The sequence below is a fragment of the Maylandia zebra genome, linkage group LG23, assembly GCF_041146795.1.
Source record: "Maylandia zebra isolate NMK-2024a linkage group LG23, Mzebra_GT3a, whole genome shotgun sequence".
Taxonomy (NCBI): domain Eukaryota; kingdom Metazoa; phylum Chordata; class Actinopteri; order Cichliformes; family Cichlidae; genus Maylandia; species Maylandia zebra.
Genome location: NC_135188.1, coordinates 28671746 through 28698718, shown reverse-complemented (window position 1 = coordinate 28698718; position 26973 = coordinate 28671746). Strand labels below are relative to the sequence as shown.

The window sequence follows — 26973 nt, the reverse complement described above, 5'->3', positions numbered from 1 at the left end:
GTAGTTGGAAGGTATTTTGAGAAGATTTTCACTTTTAATAACAGATGTTCCTTTTTTACAGGTCAAAAAGAGCTTGTTGCATGTCAAGGGTGGCTCAATAAATCCCACTGGCATCACTGCTCTTTTTTTTCTGCTGGAAGGGGGAAAATCCATCCGGCGTATCCAGATCCTTAAACAATAATCTCAGTGTTTTGGGTACAATGAGATGCCTTAGACCTGTTTTCATGTGGAGGGAGGGGAGATCTTGTTGATTTTCAGTAGGAATTGGATTACCAATCAGGAGATTATATTCACTCCTGCCAGATTTTTTTCTTCCCCCAGCTGGTGAGGAAGATTATCTGATTCTTTAATTACTCTTTTAGGTCTTTTTCAGCCTTAAAACCTGCTACCTCTGTGTCCTTTGTTGACTTTCCCGATGGTTTATTGTAGAAAAAGTGCAATGTAACATTCATAAACTCTCTCGTTTCTCTTGAAGTAACTGCTTCTCCCTTTTCTTTCAGCCCTCCTCCGTGTGTGTTGATAGAAGCTGAAAAAGTTAAGAAGATTTGGCAGCTCAGCAGCAACCAGCCAGCCAGTGAGGGAGGAACAGGTTTCCGGTGGCCAGAGGCAGGCGGCTCACTTGCCTGGGATTAAGTGGGATCGGGAGGGATTACAGCCCTCCCTCCCTCTCTCTCTCTCTCCCGTTCAGCTCGATGAAAGCGTAGCGCTCTGTCTGCTCTCCTGGGAATATTTTCCCATCATATAAACATTTACCTGCTGCTGTGCTGGAGCTGACACCGGCAGGAGGAGGGTGACGGCGCGAGGAGTCCTCGAGGCTGCAGGTGTAGCGGTAAGCTTCACCAGGGTTGATTTGTTTGAAGAGAGGAGGGCTTGGATTGGAGGAAGGCCACAGGGATCATCCCGGATAGGTGTTTACTCCTTGAGGAGATCCTACTGGTTTATTCCTTAAAAATATCCACTTTTCCAGCAGCTATTTGCTCTGTCACGTCTGTCTACCCTCACCCTTTCACTAACTTCACCCTCACAGTGGCTATGTGAGTATTTACAGACATATTGGGGAAACAAAGGCAAAAAACTCCTCTCAGCATTATTCTTTGGTTTTATTATTCGTGTCAATATTGAGATGATTTATAAACTCTGTATTGGCAGCTGCTGTCAGGTGTGCCTTCAAGCACTGATCCTGTTCGCGCTGGCTGCTGGAGCTGTGGTTGCACCTCTGCATGCTCATAAATGTGGTCCTAAAAGTTTTAACTGCACGTTTCACAGATGTTTTGCAAATTAACTGAAAGTTTGAACAAATCAAGTCTGAACCTGATTATGTGTGTAGAAAGGTTTTAATGTCATGCATGTAGACGATGAAATCACCTAAAGACCAGCATCATCGAACGTTTTGGGGAATGAAAAGGGTGCTGCATGTATTTGTGCTTCTGTCAAATTTTGACATTATGGTTTTTGGTTGTTAGGCTGCTGTACAGTGTAGGGCATCTGCGGACCTTTTAAAAGTGACAAATTTAAAATCTTTAACCTTCTAACATCCACCAGATCACCTGTGACCCATGTCGGTTCAGGGCTGATTTAATGTCCATCTAATGTCCACCTCTAACTCTGACAGAAAAACTGTGACAAAACTAACAAAAGAACAAAAATCTTATAAACAGTTCATTGCATAATGACTGAAACCAGCCCACTGAATGAACAATGGGCTGGGAGGTCAGTTCCTTGATCATATAGGTTGGGGAAACGTTTCTCCCACTGAAAACGCTATGTCCAGATGAACAGAATCAACCTTTTGACACAGTTTATCATATTCTGATGGCTGCTTCCAGCAGGATAACACAACATGTCACAAAGCTCAAAATCATCTCAAACTGGAGGAGAGGAGGAGATTGGCATCATGGATGTGCAGCCAACAAATCAGCAGTAACTGTTTGATGCTGTCATTTCAACATGGTCCAAAAGTTTCCAGCAACTTGGACTTATTTTTTGGGCAACAAAAGAATCAATGCTGTGCCAGGAAGAGTTAAAGCAAGTCTGAAGGTAAAAGGACATCCAATTCATGCATATCTGGGTTAGGTAAGAAAGGCGTAAATCTTACTATAGCCACGTTTGATGTGGTGTGTTTCCTTCCTGATGGATGGTACTGTCTAAATATTCATGTACTTCACTTGGAGAGCTAGGGATATCGTAGACTCTATACAGGGAAGTCACAGTAAACTGAAGGCAGTTGGAGTTGTTGTAGTGTTATTAGTACATCTGTATTGTCTTTTTTTTTTTAATGCAAACCTCTTTTCTGTGCCAGAGCTCAGTTTTAGCAATAAACATTTAACAAGACTTCAGATTCACTCAAATAAACTATTTGTTGTTTTCTTTTCTTTTCTTTTCTTTTCTTTCTGAATATTTGACTTTTTAGCCCTAACCCTAAAATAGCTGTGGGTGATCTGGTGGATGTTAAGAAGTGAAGCTCATCTTTTAAAGCTGTACCAGCAGACCTTGTGACGTTTCTTGCTTTTTAAAATCTTTTCAAAGACCCGGCCGCTCATGACGTGACAGATGTCAGCGGTTTTCATGAGACTCGAGTGACAAGAGAATAAATCTGAGCTCGTTTAAATCGGCGCATGCTATTGTTTTGTGCAGCGGTTCTCAAACTTTGGAGTTAATGCAGGAGGACATGGATGCTCTGGATTACTGAACCCCTGATTTGTTTTTTAAACCCTGTGAAGTCTGACTGTCACCTTAGCTTTCATGTTTTTGAAAAAAGGAAAAAAAATGCACTTTTTTTTTGGAAAGAAACTAAATTTTGCCATCTTTTTGCAAAGAACTACTTTGTTATAGCTTAGGCTTGAGGGTTAGGAGTATTTAGACCTCCCAGGGTTAACTGCGGTGAAAAAGATTACACCAGATGTAGCTGCTAGTTGTAAAATCCCTGGATAAGATGGAGCTGATGGAGCTCTTTTATTCACTCCTGATATTTTTGCACTAAATAAAAACAGGCTTATAGAGGTTTCAACGCAACTGTTTCATTATCTGAGTAGAAACGTGAGAGTCAAAGGCTCAGATGGTGTTTTGTACAGACTAGTAAGACACAAAAACACAATGCAAAACTAGACAAACGCCACAAGCTGCAGCAACTTCAGAGCTAATGAAGCCTAAAACATCAGAGTAAGTCATCCTGTCAGCCAGATGCTGCTAATCAAATGCACTTGATTGACTGAATAATTAATAAGTGTGAGTGCTTCTATAAATCAGGGTGTTGGGGTAAAATTCACCCTAAGATCAGACCGTGCAATGCTCAAACTGGCCTTTTGTGAAATGACCACCTGTTAAACCTGCAGACCCTCTCCTTCACCCTGCTGAGTCCTCGGTAGCTCTGAGGAACAAAGTCTGCTTTTACTTCACATGTTGTATAATTATTGTAATAATTATTATCATAATAATTGTTATTATTATCAATACTAAGTGGTTTAAGGTTTCCATATATGTAAGGGATATAATATACAGAATATAAAGAGTTAAAACTCAATCAGCTCCACCTTAAAAAGCTCTAGCTCTATGAATCGTCTGATCTAATATTTCAGGATACTTTTGCACAAATCTTATAATAAACTGATTTTTCTCCAGGTTACTGCCCGTCCTGGCGAGCAGCAGCAGGTGGTCAGGGTCAAAGGTCAAGCTTTCTGTAACCATGAGGCAGGCGATGGAGGCTCAGGTGTCAAATCCGCACTGTGAGTTGGGAGAACACGGTCAGTAGGAGTGTTTTATGGTCTAATGATAATGTGCTTACACACGTTAACCACAGATTCAGCCTTCTGCTAACGTGTCTGAGTTTGTGCTGCAGGTTTGCGTCAGATCCTGTCTGACGTCATAGAGGAGGTGAGGCAGTCTGTGAGTCAGGACATCGACGGAGCAGAGATCCTCCACAGTCTGCTTAACGCCGCCTGGCTGCAGTCACTTCTCAAGGTCTGAAAACTTGAAAAACAGAATTAAAAATCCTGGTTTCAGCGGTTAGTTTTCAGCGTTCCTCATTATACAGGGTGGGCCATTTATATGGATACACCGTAATAACATGGTGGCCATTTAGAAGTCGGCCATCTTGGATACAACTTTTGTTTTTTCAATAGGAAGAGGGCCATGTGACACATTAAACTTATTGGTAATGTCACAAGAAAAACAATGGTGTGCTTGGTTTCAACGTAACTTTATTCTTTCATGAGTTATTTACAAGTTTCTGACCACTTAGAAAATGTGTTCAATGTGCTGCCCATTGTGTTGGATTGTCAATGCAACCCTCTTCTCCCACTCTTCACACTGGTAGCAAAACCGCAGGAGAAATGCCAGCACAGGCATCCAGTATCCGTAGTTTCAGGTGCTGCACATCTCGTATCTTCACACCATAGACAATTGCCTTCAGATGACCCCAAAGATAAAAGTCTAAGGGTGTCAGATCAGGAGACCTTGGGGGCCATTCAACTGGCCCACGACGACCAATCCACTTTCCAGGAAACTGTTCATCTAGGAATGCTCGGACCGGGCACCCATAATGTGGTGGTGCACCATCTTGCTGGAAAAACTCAGGGAACGTGCCAGCTTCAGTGCATAAAGAGGGAAACACATCATCATGTAGCAATTTCAAATATCCAGTGGCCTTGAGGTTTCCATTGATGAAGAATGGACCCACTATCGTTGTACCCCATATACCACTTCAAACCATCACTTTTGTTGTTCCAACAGTCTTGGAGGGATCCATCCAATGTGGGTTAGTGTCAGACCAATAGCGGTGGTTTTGTTTGTTAACTTCACCATTCACATAAAAGTTTGCCTCATCACTGAACAAAATCTTCTGCGTGAACTGAGGGTCCTGTTCCAATTTTTGTTTTGCCCATTCTGCAAATTCTGTGCGCCGATCTGGGTCATCCTCGTTGAGATGCTGCAGTAGCTGGAGTTTCTAAGGGTGCCATTTGTGAGTAGCTAATATCCACCGAAGGGATGTTCGACTAATGCCACTCTCCAGTGACATGCGACGAGTGCTACGCTGTGGGCTCTTGCTGAATGAAGCTAGGACAGCCACTGATGTTTCTTCATTAGTGACAGTTTTCTTGCGTCCACATTTTGGCAAATCCAACACTGAACCAGTTTCACCAAACTTAGCAAGCAGTTTGCTAACTGTAGCATGGGAGATGGGTGGTCTCGTAGGGTGTCTTGCATTGAAATCTGCTGCAATGACCCGGTTACTGTGTTCACCAGATGTGTTAACCTCTTTGACATGTCAATAGCTGTGAACAAGGAGAAACTTGTAAATAACTCATGAAAGAATAAAGTTACGTTGAAACCAAGCACACCATTGTTTTTCTTGTATCATTACCAATAAGTTTGATGTGTCACATGGCCCGCTTCCTAGCGAAAAAACAAAAGTTGTATCCAAGATGGCCAACTTCTAAATGGCCACCATGGTCACCACCCATCTTGAGGAGTTTGCCCCCTGACGTATATTAATGTGCCACAAACAGGACTTTAATATCACCAACCATTCCCATGTTATTACGGTGTATCCATATAAATGGCCCACCCTGTACTTTGGATCATGCACCAAAATCTTACATCTTATCTTATATGAGGAAAGATGACTTACACCAGATTTATATACAAATAACATAAAATACAAAATGCAGGTAATGTAATCTAAAGTAAATGCAAAGCCTAAATGTCCTCTGCTAATTTCCTTTGTTTTAGTTAAGAGACAGTAAAATGTGTCAGTAGGCTTTGCAGGGAGATCAAGGGGTGGTTCTACAAGCTGCTGAATCATACGGGTGTACTTTGTTTATCACAGGACTGCATGCCTCCCTCAGAGTATCTAAGGTCAGATGTTTCCTCATTCACTGTAGTTTTGATATTTGTTTTTATTACTTGACTGTTTTCAGGTTTATGAGTGTTTGCAAAGATATCTAAGAGATTCTCCTGCACCAGCTCTGGATTACTCTTCGGGACTCTCGCTTGAGGTTCATCTTCCAAAACAATTTAATGTAGTTATCATGTCCAAATGTTGTTTGGTTGGGTTTTTTTTTTTTAAAGATATTGAATGTTTCTGTCTTTATAGTTGCTGATTGATATCAGGTCCTTACCAAGTTGCTCTGAAGAGGCCAAAGAGCTGTACCATCTTCTGCGACAGCCACACCTGCAGGTTAATAAACCACTATTGGTTTCACGTTGACGTACAGAAGAGGTTAAGGGCCTATAAGGCCCATTGTAGCTCAGGCATATCCGTAAATCCTATTTTTTTGTAGTTAAATTTTCATGTACTCATGTTTAGTGCATATTTTGATTAAAAAGGGGGAGTGTCATTGATGATTATGTTGGTTTAAATAAATCAACACCCCTGAGTCATACTGTCAGAATCTTCGAAGCACAGACCAAGGAGGAGGAGTAGCAAGCTTTCATTCATTAGCCTTGTAATCCCGCTGGAAAACTCAAAAACAAGTTTTATTTGTTGTTATTTATCATCATTCTGATCCTTACTTAGAGTTTCTACGGTATCTGACTTTTATCTGATTTTGTGCTCAGCTCAGATAAAATAATTATTATGGCTTATTTTAACATTTATGTAGATGCTGAAAATGACAGCCTCAATTCAGTCTATTATTAGACTCAGATGCCTTCTCTTAACATGGAAAAGAGCCCACCCACCACTTTAATCACATTCTGGATCTTACATATGGCATAGAAGCTGAGCATTTATTAGTGGCCCTGAAAACCCTCTTTGTCTGATCATCTGTAATAATAATAATTAAATAATTTAAATTTACAATAATGGATTACAAAGCAGTGGGAATTAAGATCTCATCATAGTACATCATAGTCATTGTTATTGTTCTCTGTGCTTGTCCTGCTCAGTGCAGTGTTCGATACTGTCAACAATAATATTCTCTTACAGCGATTAAGAGCACACTGTAGGTATTACAGGTACTGCACTGCAGGGGTTTGTATCATATCTCTCTAATAGACTCCAATTTGTTCATGTAAATGGAGAGTCCTCTTCACACACTAAAGTCAATTATGGAGTTCCACAGGGTTCTGTGCTAGGACCAATTCTGTTTACATTATACATGCTTCCCTTAGGCAGTATCATTAGAAGGTGTAGCATACATTTTCATTCCTATGCAGATGATGCCCATCTTTATCTGTCCATGAAGCCAGATAACATATACCAATTAGTTAAACTGCAAAAATGTGTTAAAGATATAAAGGCTTGGATAATCTCTAATGTCCTGGGCCCTATTTCAGGAAGCCGGTTTAGTGCAAAGTCTGAGTAAGTATACCATGAGTTAACGAAAACTCTGGGTTTTCGGTTTCACAAAGCGAGTTTAGATTAATTCTGAGTGAGTCACTATGACGACACACTCCGTGAAGCTAACCTGCCCCCTAGCAGGTTTACTTCAACTAACCCTGACCTTCTCCGCCTCTTTGTCGGAAACCTGACTGTAGGAAGTGTCAGACATGGCGTGCCACTTCCTTGAAGAGCCAGTAGATGTTGAAGCCCAAATTCTCCGCAGAGCTCTCCACCGGGAGAGAGTGATTAGAGCGCGTTTGGACATTTTATCATTTCCTGATGATTACCTGTGTGAACGTTACCGTTTTTCAGCACAATCTATAATTTATTTGAATAACATCCTCAAGCCTAATATTGCTCATGTGACTCATCGCGGACATCCTCTCAGTTCTGTACATATTATTTGTATTGCACTTCGTTTTTTTGCAAACGGGAGCTTTCTGTATAATATTGGTGACGCTGAGCACGTTTCCAAGGCTACCGTCTGTCGGGCAGTCAGGAATGTTACAGTTGCACTGAAACGTCTCCTGTACTCGTTTGTGGTGTTCCCCGGTCATAGACCCACAAGATTTATCAAAGAGGGATTCCACAAAATTGCAGGTATCAGGATGAACAAAACCTAATTCATGATGTGGTGATACTTGAACTACTACTTAAATTTTACATTTATTCCCACGGTTCCCAGGCGTGATTGGCTGTATAGATGGCACTCACATTCCAATCATTGCTCCTTCAGTAAATGAAGGAGACTATGTGAACAGGAAGTCTTTCCACAGCATTAATGTGCAGGTACATAGTTCCCTGTAGCATTTCAAACTAACAAATTATTTCATTATAGTAATGGATGCTAATTTGTGTTCTCTGCACTGTGAAGATCATATGTGATGCTGCCAACATTATCACAAATGTGGAAGCCAACTGCTCAGCCTCTGTGAGTGGTGGTGGTGGAGGACCCCCACCTGTTTTTCAGGCCTCCGCTTTTTTTTTCTGTTGGCTATGACGGGTCACATTTGAGCATACAGAGTAAGCAAATATGTACTTGTAATGTGCTCAGATAATTTCAATAAGTGCTTACAGAAAGAAAATTAATGTAGCCTCTAACTGCAATTGATTTACATGGGACAAACAGACCAAGCACTATGGCTCATAATACAATTACACCTTACCTGTTTGGACTATATTTTTATATTTCATTTTTACTTGCTGCCAGGAACGTTTGGGGCCTGTTGGGTTGCACCTGCGCTCACATCACATCACAAAATAAAATGTATGAAATAAAAAATAAAATAAAATATAATAAAATAACGTGTTAAATGGGTGGAAATCCCTAGATCAACGTTTAAATTAACACTCACGCATTGACTCTGTCGGCTATGTTTTGCCATGCATGCTCCCTTTCTTTTGCAGCTGAGGCTGTGTTACTTTTTTTCCGCGGAATTTGCATGTTATCGGCATATGCTGCCATCAGAATTTCGGCCTCAAGCGCTGTAAAATACATTGACCGCGCCTTCTTTCCCTCCGTCTCCATGGTGACTCGCTTAATCTGTGCTCCACTAATCAGGGCTTTATGTATCCTCGTGCGCGCGCTTAACTTGGGGTTAAAGCAACTCCGCGTTGACTGAACTAATTGTTATCAGCCTTTCTGAAACCGAATATTCCGAGTTGGACAGTTCGGGGTTACTCAACCCTGAGTATTGTTTTTCACTCTGAGTTTTCTAAACCGGCTTCCTGAAATAGGGCCCAGCTTATACATTCAGATAAAACTGAGGTTATTCTATTAGGCTCTGAAAATCCCAGAAATGTGGTGGCTAACCAGATGCTGACTCTGGATGACATTACCTTGGCCTTCAGTAACACTGAGAGCAATCTTGGAGTCGTTTTTGACCAGGCAATGCACATTACAAACAAATACAGGGAGTGCAGAATTATTAGGCAAATGAGTATTTTGTCCACATCATCCTCTTCATGCATGTTGTCTTACTCCAAGCTGTATAGGCTCGAAAGCCTACTACCAATTAAGCATATTAGGTGATGTGCATCTCTGTAATGAGAAGGGGTGTGGTCTAATGACATCAACACCCTATATCAGGTGTGCATAATTATTAGGCAACGTCCTTTCCTTTGGCAAAATGGGTCAAAAGAAGGACTTGACAGGCTCAGAAAAGTCAAAAATAGTGAGATATCTTGCAGAGGGATGCAGCAGTCTCAAAATTGCAAAGCTTCTGAAGCGTGATCATCGAACAATCAAGCGTTTCATTCAAAATAGTCAACAGGGTCACAAGAAGCGTGTGGAAAAACTAAGGCGCAAAATAACTGCCCATGAACTGAGAAAAGTCAAGCGTGCAGCTGCCAAGATGCCACTTGCCACCAGTTTGGCCATATTTCAGAGCTGCAACATCACTGGAGTGCCCAAAAGCACAAGGTGTGCAATACTCTGAGACATGGCCAAGGTAAGAAAGGCTGAAAGACGACCACCACTGAACAAGACACACAAGCTGAAACGTCAAGACTGGGCCAAGAAATATCTCAAGACTGGTTTTTCTAAGGTTTTATGGACTGATGAAATGAGAGTGAGTCTTGATGGGCCAGATGGATGGGCCCGTGGCTGGATTGGTAAAGGGCAGAGAGCTCCAGTCCGACTCAGACGCCAGCAAGGTGGAGGTGGAGTACTGGTTTGGGCTGGTATCATCAAAGATGAGCTTGTGGGGCCTTTTCGGGTTGAGGATGGAATCAAGCTCAACTCCCAGTCCTACTGCCAGTTTCTGGAAGACACCTTCTTCAAGCAGTGGTACAGGAAGAAGTCTGCATCCTTCAAGAAAAACACGATGTTCATGCAGGACAATGCTCCATCACACGCGTCCAAGTACTCCACAGCGTGGCTGGCAAGAAAGGGTATAAAAGAAGAAAAACTAATGACATGGCCACCTTGGTCACCTGATCTGAACCCCATTGAGAACCTGTGGTCCATCATCAAATGTGAGATTTACAAGGAGGGAAAACAGTACACCTCTCTGAACAGTGTCTGGGAGGCTGTGGTTGCTGCTGCACGCAATGTTGATGGTGAACAGATCAAAACACTGACAGAATCCATGGATGGCAGGCTTTTGAGTGTCCTTGCAAAGAAAGGTGGCTATATTGGTCGCTGATTTGTTTTTGTTTTTGAATGTCAGAAATGTATATTTGTGAATGTGGAGATGTTATATTGGTGTCACTGGTAAAAATAAATAATTGAAACGGGTATATATTTGTTTTTTGTTAAGTTGCCTAATAATTATGCACAGTAATAGTCACCTGCACACACAGATATCCCCCTAAAATAGCTAAAAATAAAAATAAACTAAAAACTACTTCCAAAAACATTCAGCTTTGATATTAATGAGTTTTTTGGGTTCATTGAGAACATGGTTGTTGTTCAATAATAAAATTATTCCTCAAAAATACAACTTGCCTAATAATTCTGCACTCCCTGTATGTGGTTCTGCACATTCATGCATATATTACTTCTAGGCCAGACTATTGCATTCGATTTTTATCAGCCTGTTCTAAAACTTCCCTGAAAAAGCCTTCAGTTGATCCGAAATGCTGCAAGAAGAGTACTGACAAGGACTTTAAAAAAAAAAAAGAGAGAACATTTTGTCTCAGATTAGCTTCTCTTCTTTGGCTCTTTGTTCCTCCAGAATCAAATTTAAAATCCTTCTCATCACATACAAGGTCTTGAATAATCAGGCCCCATTTTATCTTAAATACCTCATAGTGGCAGTTAACCATCCCTCACTTTTTCCTTCCCCTTGTCACCAAGTACTTGCTCAAAGGGGGTCATCTGATTGTTGAGCTTTTCTCTCTGATATTGTGGGGTGTTTACCTTACAATATCCAATAAAATACAAGTACAAAGCACTTTGAGGGAACAGTTGCTGTGATTTGGCACTATATAAATGACATTGAATCCAACTGAAAATTCCCAACATTTCTTTTCTGTATTTCATTAGTGAACTATAGTATTAGTGAAACTATGATTTAAATGTAACTAGACTTACATATGTACCTGTGTCTTTTCTATTGTTATTTGCTACTGTTAATTGTTACTGTTCTTAGTCTCAGTCTGGTTTGTCTGTTTTCCATCAAGGCCCTTCTTTCGGCTCATGATACAATAGCTCTGAAGGACTATGAGCCGGTGTTGCCCCCAATGCCAGAAGACCTGCCGGACGATGAGGAGGCCACCCGGATCATCTGCCTGGTGAAGAATAAACAGCCACTGGTGAGATTCCTGAGCTAATACCTCCTCAACAGGCAAATGAAATCTGGTTTGTACAGATGGTTCTGAGCTGAGTAGAACATCAGTAGACCAGCTGTTTAGGAACGAAGCAAGCTTTTAATGAGGCAAAAATCTTTTGTTAGGTATGAATCTAATTTATTATTATCTCCTTAATTAACAAGCTTACTGGGACGAGGAAAATCAAAACCTTTCAGTTTTCAAATCAAAGAAGAAAGTATGTAAATTAAATATTAATTCAACGTAACTATGGCCAGTCAGTCCCCCAACCAGGGGGAAGTCTCTGGCTGTGTCTAGGAGAAACTGGTCGCAAATAGGAACATGGTGCTGCACCTAAACCCCCTTTTGATAGCTTTGGCTTTGGCTGTAGGTTGCATAGAAGACGCTAACAAACATTCACTAAATACTTGCTAATTGGCTGCAGGCTGTGAAGAGTGCAGCACAAACTTGCAACAGAGACCCTTCATCTTCAAAATACGTCACTGGATGATGGTCGGTGTCTTCCATGCAGGGCAGAGTTATTTTTGTGTACTCTTATTATGAAGGGATAGAGTCCAAAACAGTTTATTTTAAACATATTTATTTCTGATTTAATGCTGGATAACTTACATAGGAGTCTTTGGGGTTTGCTCCAGTTACCACTTTAAGCTTTGGCTTCATTTTGAAAGTGCTGCTTTGTTTGTTGTGTGCAGTGCATGACCTAAATAGAGGCATCCACATACTTTTGAACTTACAAAAAGTTCATTGTATTTTAGGTGGATGCAGAAGTGGATATAAAACCAAAATCATGTGGAGAAGCAGGAAACCTGACTCTTTAATCTGGACCATGAAGGAGTTACTTTTTTTCAGGACTGCGTATGTAGGCAGATGCTCCTGAATATTTTAATATGTTGGGTTTTTGGCCAACTCAAAATAAGTCAAACAGATGACAGAGAGCAGATGTTTGATTCATAATCTGTCATTTGTATAATTGTCTGTTGATGCTACAGATAAATTTCGAAGAGCAAAAGCCACTGGAATAGAAAGGAAACAAGACAGTTAGGAGACATCTGATGCTAATTTATCATCTTTTTCTATATGTCTTAAATGCATGCAAATGATTACTAGTTCAAACCTTGCTTTATCCGAGTGGAACATGATTCTGTTGTCTCACAGCTTTGCAACCACCACAAAGTTGGCAAGCTGTTGCCCAATGCTTGTCCTCCCTGTGCAAAAAGCCCCAGAGGGGGGATCCGCCATCACTTGAACACCTTGAGGCGTTTGACCCGACAGAAGCTTCACAGAGGGACAGGGTTCGGGGTCCAGAACCCCTCAGCTCAGAGTTGGATGCTAAAAGCAAATGATTCGTCATGGTGCAGAGTCCGGAGAGGAAGCTACCCGCCAACCGAGCCAATGCATCACCTGACAGAGGCTCGACCATACCCGTTACCACAATGTAAGCCTTTGACTGGCTGCCAGGTGTGCTGCAGCACGCCGATGTGCCAGTGCAGAGTTTGTTACTCCAACATGTTGTGGGAGCAAAGGTCAAATCGCTCTGCACCTTCAGTCTGCAGTTCGGTCCTGATTGGTAAGGAAAGATCTGGGCCTTGTTTTCCAATGAGTGCATCTTTGAACTGCTTTTATTTCAACCTCTAAGATGCTTTTGGAAAACAAGCTGGTTCTTCATCACTTCTAATTGCACTGTCTTCATCCATTCATCCATCCCATTCACTCATGGATTAATAATGTCTGTTTTCTCATTGGAGACGTGGACGAGCTCAACAGTGGAGACGAGTACGAAGTAGGACAGGCCACTGGTGCTCCATCACCATTTCCCCAACGTTTGACCATGACTCCACCATGTCTCAGCATGCATGATTACTTCCAGCCAGGCCTGTCTCCAAGGTTCAGAACTAAAAGCCCTTGCATCCGAACAGCCCCACCCAGCCCCATGCGGCCTCACCGCATACTGGAGGTGCCACCCGTGGAGCTCGTCAAACAGGAGAGTCTGGACGAGCTGAGGACGACTGTACAGTTGGCCGCCAGCTCCATGGAGAGCAGCACCAAAGACATAAAGCTCCTTGGGGAGAGGATGGCAGCAGCCACAGAGCACATGTCGGTGACAGTGCAGGACAACTCGCAGGCTTTGCTCCTCCTCACGCAGGTTGTGGACCGGTTGCAGACACTCCTCACAGCCACCAGATCTGAAGTAAACACCCTTAAAGCTGCTGAGCAGGAAGGCACTTTGAAGAAAAGCCCAACTCAAAAGCCTCAAGGGCACCAGTCCCCATGTTCCTTCAGCTCCTCCTCCAGCTCCCTCAGCAGCTCCTTGGACCCTCCTTCCACCTCCCAGTTGGGCAGCTGCCAGTCTCCGTCTTGTCGTGGATCTCCCTGGGACACAGTGAAATCAAAAAACTCTCCTGTGGCACAGAAGAAGCACAGCCACACTGATCTGGAAACATCCAAACATCAGCTTACAAATGGCCTGTTTGATGAGAAGTTCAGTCCCTTGAAAGGAGGTCGCTCAAACCAGCGGAAGAAAAAGAAGAGGAAGAAGGCGACATGAGAGCTGTCCAGAAAGTGGCCTTCTTTGGGTCCTTTGTAGGAGCACCGTGGCTACCCTGCAAACAGTGGTAGTTCATGTTTCTTTTGTCTGTTTCATTACATTTCATCTGTGGCAAATCAGCTCCAGTTTCCCTTCGCTTGTGTCACTATTACGTTATTTAGGCCTGAATTAAACCTTCAAGTCTATTCTTGCATATCCATCAGAGCCACATCTGTCCATTTTATCTTCATTTATCTGACCTGGCAGCAACTGTTTGTTCTGTTTTTTCATTTCGTCTTTCTCAGGGAGCAACTATAAAAAGAAACGAGATCACAGGAGAGATTTTTATAGCTCGGGTGATTCACGGAGGGCTTGCGGATCGCAGTGGTGAGCCCTTTTTTTTTTTTTTTTTACCCCCGTTTAACCCCCTATAGCTAATGTCTGTTGTTTAGATGAGTAAACCCTAACTCTAATCTTAACTCTAGACTTTTACTGGAGGATTCCTAGATTAAGCCTAGTGCCAGACTAAAAGAAAACATCAGTGACGATCTACACTGGAAAACATCTGACACGTAGAGCTTAAAGTTATGCATTAATGCAAAACTGAACTTTCTGTGCTGGTGCTGAGGACAAATTGTTTGCAAACATCTGTTTTGGGGCTTTAACTTCATCTTGCACTCTTTATTCTGCAGATGTACACAGACCATCTGATTGTGTTCGTTTTCAATGTTGGGATGATTCATGTAGGAAGACAAAAAAAAATCTTCCTGGTCAATCTGCTTCCAAATTCTAGTGCTAGTTGCAATCAAGCACTTTATATAAAACATGGATCTCATCTATTGATTTGTGGAGCTTCAGGTTGAGATTTTTTTGGTCCATAAGACAGTAACTTTACCTTTCTTTATTATGTAGTTTTCACAAGTGAAGACAAAATTAGAATCATGTTGAACTTTTTACTGAGGTCATGAATAAGGTGGTGGGTAGGGTCTGCACTCCTAGACAAAGGGATGGATCTTTGCTTCCAGAGAAGCTTCCCCCTGCTGACCATTAGGGGAAAAAAAATGCAGGTTTCTCGTATTTCTGCTTTGGCATCACTTTTCAGACCCAAAGCTTATACTATATGGGCAAAAGGGCTGGGCCATCTCCACATTAAATCTACAGGAGCTGCTCAGCCATGAAGCTCATAGGTTTTGTGCTGATGTTAATGCTGGAGGAGATTTGGAGCTCTACAGTTATCATAAAGACAGGGTGCATGGCTAGGTGATTGATTTTAGACACCTGTGCCAATGGGACTCAAAATACCTGAATTCAAATAGTAAAAGGTGTGGCCCCGTACTTTTGTCCATGCAGTGTACGTCTATATTTGTTTTTGTCCCATTTTGGGAGCATTTATAAGATAATCCTAACAAAATAAAAGGTTCAGAACCAGAGACATGGACTGGTTGGGTTGGACAAAGTTTTTGTTCATGCAGACAGGACTTTCTTCTTCTGGTTACAGACACATCCTCATGTGGCTTTTACCTTTACCATGAAAAGAAATGTAACTTTAGACAATTTTAAAACATCCACACTGGTTATATAGTATACTAAAGAAGCTCTGACAGGCAGCGATTGGACCTGTAAGCTTTTAAATGACAAGTTGTGCTTAAATTTGATTGCTTTTGTTATTGATTATAACAATATATTGATCATATTTTCGTTGAGGTTTTAGTGTATTACAAACAAGATAAACTACAGTAGATTAAAGCACATAAAAGTTAACAAAACTAAAGAAAACATGAAATGAAAAACTGATATCTTTTTTACAGGGAGTGCAGAATTATTAGGCAAGTTGTATTTTTGAGGAATAATTTTATTATTGAACAACAACCATGTTCTCAATGAACCCAAAAAACTCATTAATATCAAAGCTGAATGTTTTTGGAAGTAGTTTTTAGTTTGTTTTTAGTTTTAGCTATTTTAGGGGGATATCTGTGTGTGCAGGTGACTATTACTGTGCATAATTATTAGGCAACTTAACAAAAAACAAATATATACCCGTTTCAATTATTTATTTTTACCAGTGACACCAATATAACATCTCCACATCCACAAATATACATTTCTGACATTCAAAAACAAAACAAAAACAAATCAGCGACCAATATAGCCACCTTTCTTTGCAAGGACACTCAAAAGCCTGCCATCCATGGATTCTGTCAGTGTTTTGATCTGTTCACCATCAACATTGCGTGCAGCAGCAACCACAGCCTCCCAGACACTGTTCAGAGAGGTGTACTGTTTTCCCTCCTTGTAAATCTCACATTTGATGATGGACCACAGGTTCTCAATGGGGCTCAGATCAGGTGAACAAGGAGGCCATGTCATTAGTTTTTCTTCTTTTATACCCTTTCTTGCCAGCCACGCTGTGGAGTACTTGGACGCGTGTGATGGAGCATTGTCCTGCATGAAAATCATGTTTTTCTTGAAGGATGCAGACTTCTTCCTGTACCACTGCTTGAAGAAGGTGTCTTCCAGAAACTGGCAGTAGGACTGGGAGTTGAGCTTGACTCCATCCTCAACCCGAAAAGGCCCCACAAGCTCATCTTTGATGATACCAGCCCAAACCAGTACTCCACCTCCACCTTGCTGGCGTCTGAGTCGGACTGGAGCTCTCTGGCCTTTACCAATCCAGCCACGGGCCCATCCATCTGGCCCATCAAGACTCACTCTCATGTCATCAGTCCATAAAACCTTAGAAAAACCAGTCTTGAGATATTTCTTGGCCCAGTCTTGACGTTTCAGCTTGTGTGTCTTGTTCAGTGGTGGTCGTCTTTCAGCCTTTCTTACCTTGGCCTTGTCTCTGAGTATTGCACACCTTGTGCTTTTGGGCACTCCAGTGATGTTGCAGCTCTGAAATATGGCCAAACTGGTGGCAAGTGGCATCTTGGCAGCTGCACGCTTGACTTTTCTCAGTTCATGGGCAGTTATTTTGCGCCTTAGTTTTTCCACACGCTTCTTGTGACCCTGTTGACTATTTTGAATGAAACGCTTGATTGTTCGATGATCACGCTTCAGAAGCTTTGCAATTTTGAGACTGCTGCATCCCTCTGCAAGATATCTCACTATTTTTGACTTTTCTGAGCCTGTCAAGTCCTTCTTTTGACCCATTTTGCCAAAGGAAAGGACGTTGCCTAATAATTATGCACACCTGATATAGGGTGTTGATGTCATTAGACCACAACCCTTCTCATTACAGAGATGCACATCACCTAATATGCTTAATTGGTAGTAGGCTTTCGAGCCTATACAGCTTGGAGTAAGACAACATACATGAAGAGGATGATGTGGACAAAATACTCATTTGCCTAATAATTCTGCACTCCCTGTAATGCATGTTTGTGTGTACATAGGTCTACTCCATGCAGGGGACCGGATCATAGAGGTGAACGGTTTTCCTGTGGATGGGATGGAGCCTGAGCAAGTTATCCAAGTTGTGGTGGGTCATTTGTTCATCAAATAAAATGTGCTCTTGCTGTTGTGTATTGTTTGCATCCAACATTGGTTCTGTTCATGCTCCATTTTGTTTTCTTACAACCAATCAGCAAGCTCGGTCGCATGGCACCATTATGTTTAAAGTCATTCCCATCACAGAAAGGCCGGTCCACAACCAGACCATGGTGAGTCTTTTACCACAGCTCCATTATTATTGTCTCTGTTCACATAAAAAATATTTACCCCTATTTTGTGTGTTTCTCTTTGCTAGCTATACGTACGGGCCATGACTGACTACAGCCCTCAGCAGGACCCGGCCATCCCTTGCGCCGATGCCGGCATGAGCTTCAGAAGAGGCAACATCCTGGAGATTGTGGACCAGACAGATGCCCTCTGGTGGCAGGCAAAGAAACTACCCAGCAGCACAGCATGTGCTGGCCTCATCCCCTCCACCAACCTCCTCAAACGGTCAGATATGGTTCTTTTAAGCATGTTCTTCCAATCTTGGACTGCATGTAATAGGCTTTCATTTTGCTGTTTGGTCATTTTTATGGGTAAGGTGTTAAAATTCCCTGATTCATTCAATTCCATCTCCTAAAAGTCATCTTTAATTCAGTTCAATTCAATTTAACAGTATTGAGATACAAATTAATTAAACTGAACTGATTAAAAGAAGAAGAAAGAAAACCTGTGAGCAAGCACTTGGCAACAGTGGGGACAAAAAACTCCCTTTAAAAAGGAAGAAATCTCCAGCAGATCCAGGCTCAGAGAGGAGCGGCCATCTGCCGCAACCAGTTGATGGGTTGCAGAATGGAGCTGAGGACAAATTTATATACAACTAACATACTATAATATCTGCTTATTTTTCTTTTCATTTTCCTTTTGGGGCTTTTCCTCTGACATATTCTGACTTTGGCCCTTAAGAGCTACTTGTTTGGTAACACTGGCCTCTTCAGCTTGTTTTTCTTGAATTGACTGCTGCACTGTCTCATTTCGGGCCTGAGGATTTTCTAATTTAGTAAAACTGACCTCTTTTTCTTGCTATTATATGTCCAGACATGATCGAAATGTTGTGATGCTTACCAGGTCTTTAAAATGAGATAAATACAAGTTCAGATAAAGCATGAAATATGACATAAATATTACACTGTATGTTTATTTGTTTAACAGAAATTCAAGCCAAAATAGAGAAGCTGTGTGTGAAAAACTAAGTACAGTCTACTGCTTCCATAATTAGGAGGGTAATTAGCACCCAGGTGCTGATAATCAAATACAATTGCTTTAACTGATCTTCCCCAAGTATGAGCACCTCTTTGAAAGCAGAAATGTTGGCAGTTTGCCGGTCTGGAGCATTCAGTTATGTGATGTGTTTTTTTGCTGGGATGTCAACTCTTGGTAAGATTGTGGTCCTGGGCACATTGCAGTGATTGACCATGACTTCCTCTGTATATCAAAGTATTCTAGAATCAAATGTGAGGGCATCTGTCTGACAGCTGAAGCTTGGCTGAAACTGATCATGCAACAAGACCAGATGACTCTCTGTTATGTCCTACAATGTATAACCTCAGAAATGCAACAGTATGTCCTTTATCAGGTTAGGATTACATGAAAAAACAAAATTCATATTTGGCTTATTCAAGGATAGCCATGTCTGCATAAACAAGTGATAAAAGTGAGACTTTAAATAATAATGAAATGCTCTTCCACTGGGTTTAAAGCTTTAAATATCTGATTTAGATTTTGTTGTTTGACATATCCAGATGACTGGATGGATGGAGCTTATCAGCTAATGCTTAAGGCTAGCTGGCTAGCAGTAATATTTGTGATCCTAGTTTGGGTTAAAGCAAAGTATACTGAGCAGCCAACTCTTTATAGTAACCTCTAGTACAATCAAATGCTGAGCAAGGAATCTGAACTGAATCAGACTGAAAAGGGACATGTATTGAATGTATTCAGTGAGACTTAAAACGAGTAATTTAGATCATTTACTCCTCAGGAAATTGTTTCCTGGAGTCATAAATGAAGTGAAAAATCAAATATAATGTGAATATATATATATATATCATATATAATTTGGGAGCATCACCTAGAAATGTCTTTTTTGACATCTCATAATATTTTACAGGTGGCATAAAAGTTGTCTCATCTTACTCTGTTTCTGCTTGTTGTAACAGGAAGCAGAGGGAGTTCTGGTGGTCACAGCCTTACCAGCCACACACCTGCATTCAGACCTGTGAGTGCGCTCAGGTTTTCTTTTAATCATCATTAAAGTCACTGCTTTACAGCTTCACAGATGAGTTTTCTTTGTGTTCTGCTCCATGCTTACTGAAGTGAGCACTGTAGAGGAAGGTAAGAATAGACTACATTAAACTTAATCAAACTTGAATCGTTCTATAACTGATCTGACCTTAATTATCTCTGTTTTTCCAACCACAGAGGAAGACTTAATGGCGATTGATGACAAATGTGTGGAAGCAGGTAAACCTTTACCTTCCATTTACTGTGTAATGTGCCTTTTATTCATCTTTTACACACAAACTAACTAACCACACAAAAACGTCTTTGCTTCTCTGTCTTTAACTTGTGTCTGTTTGTGTTTCCTGCCCCGATAGACGAGGAGGCATTTGATTCTGGTAGGTAAGTCTTTGCTGATGTAATCCGTTCTGTCCCTGAATTTGTTTCGTGCCCTTCAAAGGAAATTTTTGTTGTTGTTTCTTTTCCAAACGTTCCTGCTGCCTGATGGGGAAATGTCAGAGGAGCTCAGAGAAGGTGAGAAAAGCTTAAAGAATTGTGTTCTTATCTGCCTCACAAGAGTAAATTTATACATTTCTTTAATTTAATTTAATTAAAAGAGCAGACCTCCTGACTTGTTATGGAGATAGGTCACATGTTCTTACTTGGACTGATATTAAATCATATATTAAAACAATAAAATTCAATAGTGCAGGAGCCAGTATAGAAACACAAAATATGAGCATAACGGTCCTCTGTTTTATAATTGGTGTGTTGCATTTTAAGAAATGTAGCATTTGGTGTTTTTGTAGCTTATCGCCGGGGTTTCTCTTCTGCCGCAGACTTTTTTTTCTGTTAATCCAGCAGTGCATCATAAATCCCTGAAGTGCTGTTTAATTTGCAGAGGTAATTTAGACTTTCCAGTAATTTACATCTGGGAAATGGAGGCTGACGCAGTTGCTTTGGTTGATTTCAGGTCAAAATGATGCACTGTATTATTTTGCATGCTTTCTTTTTTTCATGTTTGACATTTTAGTGTGTAGGGCTTTTATTGGAGTCATTACATAAAAAATAATCAAGATTTTTACAAAAAGATGAGCCTAGCATTAAATGGTAGATAAAAAGGAGACCTTTTCATATGCTCCAGCTTGCTTTGAGCAGCCATCTAGCCCATATGGTGATATGACCAGCGAAAGTTTACCCAAAATGCACTTTGAAATTATGCTTCTTTCTGTTCCTCCACTCTGACCTAGGGATATGACTCTCAGCCTGGGTGCAAGAGGTTTAAGTTGAATCCCGGACTAGCCCCCAAAAATGTTAGTTCTTACATCCATGGCTCAGAGAAACATTTGAGTAGCAAGTCTAAGAATTTTTAAATAATACAAAAATAATTTCTCCCAAAGAAAGCAAATAAGAAAAACTGAAGCAAATTCACAACACTTCATCAGTTTGATTGCTGTTGCTTCCAACTCACCAAAGCAAATTTCAAACAGCAACTAAAGCCAAAGGTTGATGCTGATAGAAGAGAGAGAAAGAGCGGCCCATAGCATAGCTGCATCTGGCTTTATATATGCAGCTGACCTTCAGATTATTAACAATGACAGAAAAAAGAAAAACATGGTAGTTAATGTGCTGGCTCAGCGAGGCACATGTAACAGTCACCGACACTAAACTGGTTTAGTTTTTGCGATTGAAAGATAGTTGAGTTTTGCGATTGAAAGTGTGGTATATCCCGTGATACTGCCTTCGCAGGTGTTTATAGGAAAAACAAATTAGGCCATAAATTGTGAGATTTATATTTCAATGTAAAACTGGTTTTAACAGAGGTACGAATTTTTCAACATAATATTTAATAGTAGCACTGGAAAAGCAAAGAAAATCAAGTGTAAGCATAAAACATTGACACAAAGCAGCTTGCAAAGTACCCCATAACTAGGGCTGGGTATCGTCACTGATTTCTAGAATCGATTCAATTCCGATTCACAAGGTCCCAAATCGATTCGATTCAATTCAATTTGATTTGAATCTGGGAAATTTTGACAGTCAGAAATATTATAATTCAGATCAGTACATTTACATATTTTTGTATCTATAAAAAGGAAGCTGAACCTCGTAAGACTTTATCAAAGGTGTGAGCATCACAGCAGATGCCTTTGTGTCAAAGTAGCTGAAGATAAAACACAGAAAAACATGAAGGTGATTTTCCTGGCCTGGGATTTTATAAAAATATTCTGCAGTACATCAAAAACAAAAGAAAACCATTAATCAACATATGAACATTACCTCTGAAGTTACAGCGGTTTTATTAGAGACACGGCTGAGCATTTTGCATAATTTTAGAAAGTTTAAATTTGTTCAGTATTGAACGGCAGAAATTAGGTTTTCTTTTCGGAAGTATGTAAAACGAAAAAAACCAGCGGTCAACAGCGCTGTAAACAACGGTAGACTTGTGCGTAACAAGCAAGCGAATAATGCAGAAAACATATTTTTAGATGGGAAACTGTTCTTGAAGTACAGAGAGAGAGAGAGATGTGCATGAAGTGTGATTTTTATCGTGGTGGAAGCAAAACCGTAAGAGTGAATTCATGACGATGTTTATGTGAAGCGCAGTTTGGCTCTTCTTTTGCTGCTGGTTTGGTCAGTATTGTTTGGAGAGAGATAAAACTAACAGCTTTAGAATCAGTGCAAAAAGGGCGTAAACACAAAGTGCGGACCCGCCAAAACATCAGAATCAGTGAGCTGTCAGCTTTCAGCCCCAACCGTGTCCATGCCGTCGGGTGAGAAAGGCACATCTCACTGATTCTGATCCGCGGGTCCGCGCTTTGTGTTTACACCTCTGTGCAGAATCCGTGTTCCTGCTCTCATTTACTGTCTTAGCTGTTTGGTGGTTGTTGAAATTTTGAGGTTTCACCTGAGATTCTGGCATTTCGGGCAAAATAAATTTATATTAAAACATCGATTCAGGATTTTAATGAATCGATTTCACGTTATCCAAGCCAGAATCAATTTTAATCGATAAATCGATTATAAAAACCCACCCCTACCCATAATCGTAGCACAAATCCTCTGTTATTATTTGTAACAGGTGTGTTGCATTGTGGGAAATGGGAAGGATCCAGTGTTTTTGTGGCATGAACCACACTAAAGACTAAATACTGTATGTATGCTTATCTGACTTTTTCTTTTAATCCAGCAGTGCATCATAAATCCCTCAAGTACTGTTTGAATTTGCAGAAATATTTTAGACTTTGTTTTAGGGTGGAGGCTTTATGGGACACGCGGGCTGATGTAGTTGCTTTGATTGATTTAAGGTCACAGATAAAATCCAATCCTGTGTATCTCTGTCTCGCTCCCCACCAACACACATTGGCTATCATCTGGATTTCCCAGGAACAACTTACAACTAATAAATCTAATGTAAAGGGGAAAAAAAGTGTATATATAGCAAATTTACAACTTAAAGTTCCTACGTTATTACTTTAACGGTTACTACGCATCCTTGGACTCTGGTATTGCTTAGTTTTCAGTAATTTCAAGTAAAAATTATTAACAAAACCATTTGGAGGTAATTTGACCCTAAAATAAAAATAATTGAAATGCACAGAAGACTAGCTGTTGCAGAGATGTAATCTTCCCAGTGTGTCCCGGGCCTCCATTCCTTTCCTGAAACATCTCATGTAGGAGGCACCCAGGATGCATCCTGATAAGATGTCTGAACCATGAGGAGTGGCTCTGCATTATTCACTGTGTTTTGCAGAATTATTTTTAATTACACTGTGTGCAAATATCTGTATTTTTTACATCTCTTTTATTGTTGTTACCGATCTTTTTTCCACATGTCTCACCGTGTTACGTCCTGCTTTTTTTTTTAAAATCCAAACCAGAGGAGGATGACTTTAGAAGCAACATTGAAGGAATATATTTAGGTAAGCCTTCTCGAGCAGCAAATTATTTCTCTTATAATGTTGCTCAAACTTGTTGGTATATTTAGAGTTTAGTTCTGTTTCTGTGTGTGTTGTGGATCCATTTTTGAGGGTTATCTACTGACATCTGTTCTTTTTCATCAGCGGGCTTTAGGCGCAGCATGCGTCTGTGTCGGCGGCGGGCTCACAGCACCACCCAGCCGTCCTGCAACACCCGTTGCCCCAGCAGCTGCTACAGTGCCCTCAACAGTCCATATGAGGAGGTGGTTCGTTACCAGCGCCACTCAGAGGATGTACACCGCCTCATTGTCCTCTTAGGTACAGAAAACATTTCAGTCCTTTAGTTTAGCTTACCAAACATCTACACTCATAAGCCTTTTAGATACACCTTGATAGAATCGGGGTGGGTGCTCTTTTATCTTCAGAGCTGTCATAATTCAACAAGGTGCTGGAAACACTCTTCAGAGATTTTGGCCCACATTGACATGACAGCGCCACACATTTGGTGCTGTTCAAATAACCAGTATGAGATGATTGTGTGAAATGGTGTGTTATCCCGCTGGAAGGAGCCATAAGACGATGATGATGCTCAATTCGTACTACTGGCTTAAAGTGTGCCAAGAAAATGTCCTCCATACGGTTACACCACCTCCACCACGAGCTGGAACTGCTGATAAAAAGGGAGGATGGATCCACATTTTCAGACCAGGCAACATTTTTCTAAACTCTTCATAACTTGGTTGTAACAAGTGGTTATTTGAGTTATTGTTGCCCTTCTATTAGCTTGAAGCAGTCACATAGAAAATTGTGACAAACTGGATATTATCTCTTCTTTGTGTATGCATGTGTATGCATGTGTAATGTATATATAGACACGTGTGTGTGTGTGTGTGTGTGTGTGTGTGTGTGTGATTTACATTGCTGTGCTTGAGAACCTCCATCTACCGGAACCAAATTCCTTGTATGTGTCTGCACATATACTTGGCCAATAAACATTGGCCAATAAAAATTCTGATGCTCAGTTTGAACTTCAGCAGGTCATCTGGATCATGTCTAAATGCCTAATGCAATAACAAGCAGTTGAATGAAAGTATATACAAACAATTAACATGCGCGTGCTTTTTCAGGTCCGTCTGGTGTAGGTGTGAATGAACTTCGAAGGCGTTTGGTTGAGATGAACCCAAACATCTTCCAGGGACCAGTGCCATGTACGTAATCATCTTTTCAGTCACAGACATCATGAAAATTTTTAATTGAATTCAAAAACACTATTAAAAAGCAGAGTTGCCTGAGAAATCCTAGGCATTCTCTTCTTTCTGGGCTCTTTGTGTTTTTGTCTCAGATTCTGTAATAATCAGATTAAATGGTTGATTTTTCTTTTTTCCTTCTCCAGACACTACAAGAGCACCCAGAGGATATGAGGAATCTGGCAGAGAATATTTCTTCGTCAGCCGAGAAGTCTTTGAGAACATGGTTTATCACAACAGGTACAGCTGTCTGCACACATTAAAACATTAATGAAGTTGTGGAATGTAGATGGAACTGATGAGAGCTTAGCCACAATCGATAGATTTTAGCCCCACTGTCTCTGTCTTTTTTTTGTCCGGCAGGTTTCTGGAGTACGGCGAGCACAAAGGGAACATGTACGGCACCAGCATCGAGTCTGCAAAGGAGGTTTTAAACAGCGGCAAGATCTGCGTCATCGACATTGAGCCAAACGCAAGTCCAACTCAGACACAGTAAAGAGAGCCAATAGATAAATAAAAGTGTTTTCATGTAAATTTGTATATCCTTCTTTAGGCCCTCCAGGCAGTGAGGACACACGAACTGAGGGCCTTCGTCATCTATGTTAAGCCTCCGACTCTGGAGCGCCTCAGGGAGACAAGACAGGACTCGTACATCACCACCAACTACTACGTCAACCGGCCATTCAAAGTATGACGCTGGGCTTAGTTGTCTGGTTAAAACGTCCACTCTTAATTTGGAGAAAAAAATTTCTTTTTCCTAATAAGATAATTATTTACATTCACATGTGATTGCTCTCATCCAATAGAGCATTACAAAGATATTGGTACACACAAGGGAAGGGATTTGATTTGGGAGGTCTCAAATTTTATAGGAACTTTTTCTTTACCCCCAACTTGACTTCTTCTGTTTAATTAGAATAGGCAAAATCTATATCGGCCTATGAGACCTCCCACTCATACAGTAGAAGTAGTCTTATCTTTGGTTTTACTTCATCAGGATGAAGACTTCCAGGAGATGGAGGAAGCAGCACGGAAGATTGAGTCAAACTACTGGCAGTTCTTTGATCATGTGATCATCAACAATGAGCTGCAGGACTCCTGCGTTGAGCTGCTGACTGCAGTGATGAGGGCGCAGGACGAGCCACAGTGGGTCCCTGCCAGCTGGATTCGACCCACGTCAGAGTCCTAGGAGCAAAGTAGAGGAGAGGACGTCGGGTCAAAGCAGTGATTTTTTTTTTCTTTTTTTTACTGTACAGTTTTTAAAAAATGAAATCGTGACATGTAAATTCAGTGATTGCTTTTGTAAATATACTCGTGTGTGTGTGTGTGTGTGTGTGTGTGTGTGTGTGTGTGTGTGTGTCAGTGTGTCACATGTGAGCTGGACTTTAAGTCTCTTCAAATCCCCAAAGATGAAATGAAGCTGGATCCAAGCTCAAAGAAATTCCTGAATTTGTGTCCGTTTGTCACAGTTTTGTTTTTTATTTTTTCAGTCAGCAGGAACATATGTAGCACCTCTTCAAATAAAAGACGCCTGCAGGACTTAAATTCAAACAAAACTGCCTCTTTTCCTGCCCTCCTCCCTATTCTTGTACACAGACTTCCAATAAAAGAAACATATATCTAAAGCATGTTTGTCCCCTTTGGCCATAAATGATTTCTTGATCCATTCCAGCCTAAAATGACACATTCTCATGTAAAATGGTGGGTAAAATGAACAATTAACGTAAATAAACAAAAAAAAATTGTATTTTTAAAGGTATGTTACTGTACACCCAAAGCACTGATGTTTGCTAATCCTTGAAAGTTAAAAAAAAAACAAATAAAAGTTTGCAACACCCTTCTTATAGTAATTTATGCATTTGTTTTCATATCATATATCTTCAAAAAACAAAACAAAGTTGTTAAAATTGCAGAAAACGTGTAATTTCCCAGCCAACAAGAAAATAAATAAGATTAGCAGCCATGGTTACATGACATTAA

The 26973-nt window shown here is 40.8% G+C and overlaps 1 protein-coding gene across 4 annotated transcripts; it reads left to right on the top strand.

Annotated features, from left to right (window-relative positions):
* Positions 1–553: 553 nt before the first annotated feature.
* mpp4b (MAGUK p55 scaffold protein 4b) lies at positions 554–26833 on the top strand. Of its 4 annotated transcripts, none has more exons than XM_076880267.1 (22): positions 682–829; positions 3619–3722; positions 3836–3957; positions 5916–5993; positions 6092–6175; positions 11447–11578; positions 14423–14504; positions 17510–17595; positions 17702–17776; positions 17863–18059; positions 19766–19824; positions 19923–19940; positions 20028–20069; positions 20204–20224; positions 20346–20360; positions 23708–23749; positions 23891–24064; positions 24874–24954; positions 25140–25233; positions 25357–25465; positions 25547–25681; positions 25991–26833. In XM_076880267.1, exons 2-22 carry the CDS (start codon positions 3683–3685, stop codon positions 26180–26182), a joined length of 1878 nt encoding a protein of 625 aa, XP_076736382.1. In that variant the 5' UTR covers positions 682–829; positions 3619–3682; the 3' UTR covers positions 26183–26833. The 4 variants fall into 4 exon arrangements, 2 of the variants coding, with proteins under 2 accessions (XP_076736382.1, XP_014269711.2); XM_014414225.3 differs by having other exon boundaries at positions 3619–3740; XR_002721621.2 differs by lacking the exons at positions 17702–17776; positions 17863–18059; positions 19766–19824; ... (9 more) ...; positions 25547–25681; positions 25991–26833 and adding exons at positions 12749–13160; positions 13339–14202 and having other exon boundaries at positions 554–829; positions 3619–3740; positions 17510–17541.
* Positions 26834–26973: the final 140 nt, after the last annotated feature.